Source organism: Octopus bimaculoides, chromosome 9 (genome assembly GCF_001194135.2).
Source record: "Octopus bimaculoides isolate UCB-OBI-ISO-001 chromosome 9, ASM119413v2, whole genome shotgun sequence".
In the NCBI taxonomy this organism is placed as follows: domain Eukaryota; kingdom Metazoa; phylum Mollusca; class Cephalopoda; order Octopoda; family Octopodidae; genus Octopus; species Octopus bimaculoides.
In genome coordinates this window covers 35,364,355-35,366,804 of record NC_068989.1, presented here as the reverse complement: position 1 = coordinate 35,366,804, position 2,450 = coordinate 35,364,355, and the positions used below count along the sequence as shown (strand labels likewise).

Here is a 2,450-nt window from a genome sequence, read left to right as displayed (position 1 = left end):
ATCTGTTGAAAGCGTTTGAAACCAATGAAGATAGTGGGGGGGGGGGGTTACCCTAATCTGGTGACACAAAACACGGGCCCACTCCGGGGAATGTTGTCACTCCCCTTTAACAAAATCTAAAAAAATTCAAGAGCCAACGATGGGCACAGAAAGCCATGATGCCTGTTTTTTGGAATGGCAGTGATTTGCTAAAACGAGGATGAGACTGGGCAAGAATCTAAAAACAATCTACATTTACCATGACAATGCACGCTCATTTACATCTTTGGCAACGAATAAGGCAATCGGAAAATCGGGCTGATCAGTAATCCTCCAGCCAGCGTACAGCCCCGATCTGCTGCCCTCTGACTTTAGTCTGATCGAACCAATGAAGGACGGTCTTCAGAGATAATAATTTGATGACACAAATGGTGGACAAGGTGAAAGAGGTTGTAAAGAAGTAGGTGCAACAATGCACGTCTGAATTTTTCTAAAACGGATTCAAAAGTTAGGTTCAACAACGGCACAAATGTGAGTGATGGAGTTTGTTGAGTAGTACCTTTGCACAGACAAACAGTTATTCTACTGACATGTGAAAGTTGAATATGCCAATTGATAAAAGAGATATGAAAACTTTTTCAATACTTTCAGTATAACCGTATGTGTGTATGTGTACAGAGAGAAACAAACAGACACACACACACACACACACACATACACACACACTGACAAACAGAGGTATATCATTAACTATGCAACCTAAATTCTTGGTTTACTGAAACTATCTCCACCTCTAGAGAACATATTGCAATTACCAAATGACATTTGAAACTAGCTCCAAATTAGGAGAAATAATCTCATGAATAAAGAATTTTTCCAAAACTGACATGCCGTTAAGGATTAACTTACTATCTGAAGATAAGAGAACAGACGCGTAAGCGTGTTTCTGCATTAGTGGATGTCATCAGCACGACAGTTCTCTAGTAGCCAAGGACTTAGACAAATGCAAAAAGAGTAAGACACATTCATGACCTATGCAATTTGCATAATTCAAGGAAAAATGAGCTAAGGGGAATTACTCAGTATGAACATCTTAGACATACAAGTATACTAAATACCATACAATATAAATTCTTAATCCATTAAAATTATTTCCGCCTCTAGAGGATGTCATAATTACCAAATAGCAATTAAGAACAGCTTCAGATGATAAAGGGAGACGTTGCATGGTATTTGATATACCTTGGTTTGTTTGTGTTGCTCAAATACATGCCGCTGGCCACTCTGAGTTCGTTTTTGTTTAATTTATGCAACTTGAATCGTTAATGTATTGTACATGTGTGGGGGGGGGTCCATTGGTTACTGGAGATATGTATGACATTTCTGGTGTTGATGAGTACCCATCGTGTCCATGACTGTTCTTTTATCTCCAGACAATAAGCCTGTCCTTTCCTTAATGGCGTTGGAGAATTGATTTTTTTGAGATTATCTCCCCTTCTCATAGAACTGATTTCAATTGCCATTTCACACTATTGAAACATTATCTATGAGCAGAGATAGTTTAAATAACTTAGGAATTTTTGTTTATCGTATTTGATAGGTCTCCATTTGTCTATACTATTCAAATATATGCACACTGGCCACTGAGTTATTTTCTTACTTAGCTCGCGCGCGCGAGCGCGTGTGTGTGTTTGAAGGGGCGTGGCTTAGTGGTTAGAGTGTTAGCCTCGCAACTGAAAGGTCCTGTGTTCGATTCGTAGACCGAAAAGCGTGGTGATTCCTTGAACAAGGTACTGTTGTTGCAGACCATTTTCCCTCGAACAGTCATACCGTTGATACCATGCCCGGTTAAAGATGGAATGGCCAAAAAGGTGTCCGTGTTTGCTTCTGGCTACATAGGTACCTAAAACGACTAACAAAAAAGTGGCTCAAGCAACCAGGTTATAGTCGCAAACGAGTATGATCTTGTAGCTTGATGGCAGCGGATGAGACAGTGTACTAATATTTAATTACATCTCTTTACATTTTGTGTTTCAATCCTGCCGCTGTCGCTGTCGACATTGCCTTTCGTTTTTCATGTCAATAAAATAAGTACCAGCCAAGTAGATAAAGAATGCTCATATTATCATATGGCGTATGTGTTCTATTACACTTGACAACCTGGAGAATGAGATTTGAGAGTTAAGTCACATACAGCATTATCTTTTGAGTCTATTTTGTTCATTTTTTTATTCAACAAAGATTTAAAATCCAGTAATTTTTGTTTTAATTTTACTTTACGATTTCATAGCTGCAAAATACTATGTAATTTATTACGAAATTATAGCTGTTACTATGTTTGTGAAGTCAATAAATAGATACGAAACAGCGTATTGGTTGTATATAAAATAACATGGTAGGTTGGGATATTTATAAATATTTACATGAACTTAATTCACTTTGATACAAGACCAGATAAACCTTTTATGTAT

At 37.8% G+C, this 2,450-nt stretch overlaps 1 protein-coding gene across 1 annotated transcript in view; it reads left to right on the top strand.

The window, feature by feature from the left end:
* The first annotated feature begins 2,303 nt into the window (after positions 1–2,303).
* Positions 2,304–2,450, top strand: part of LOC106874291 (probable splicing factor YJU2B) — a 22,049-nt gene continuing 21,902 nt past the window's right edge. Inside the window, exon 1 of the mRNA XM_014921967.2 lies at positions 2,304–2,374. Within this exon, the coding sequence (XP_014777453.1) occupies positions 2,372–2,374 (3 nt within the window). The 5' untranslated portion in view covers positions 2,304–2,371. The remainder of the gene's footprint in view (positions 2,375–2,450) is intronic.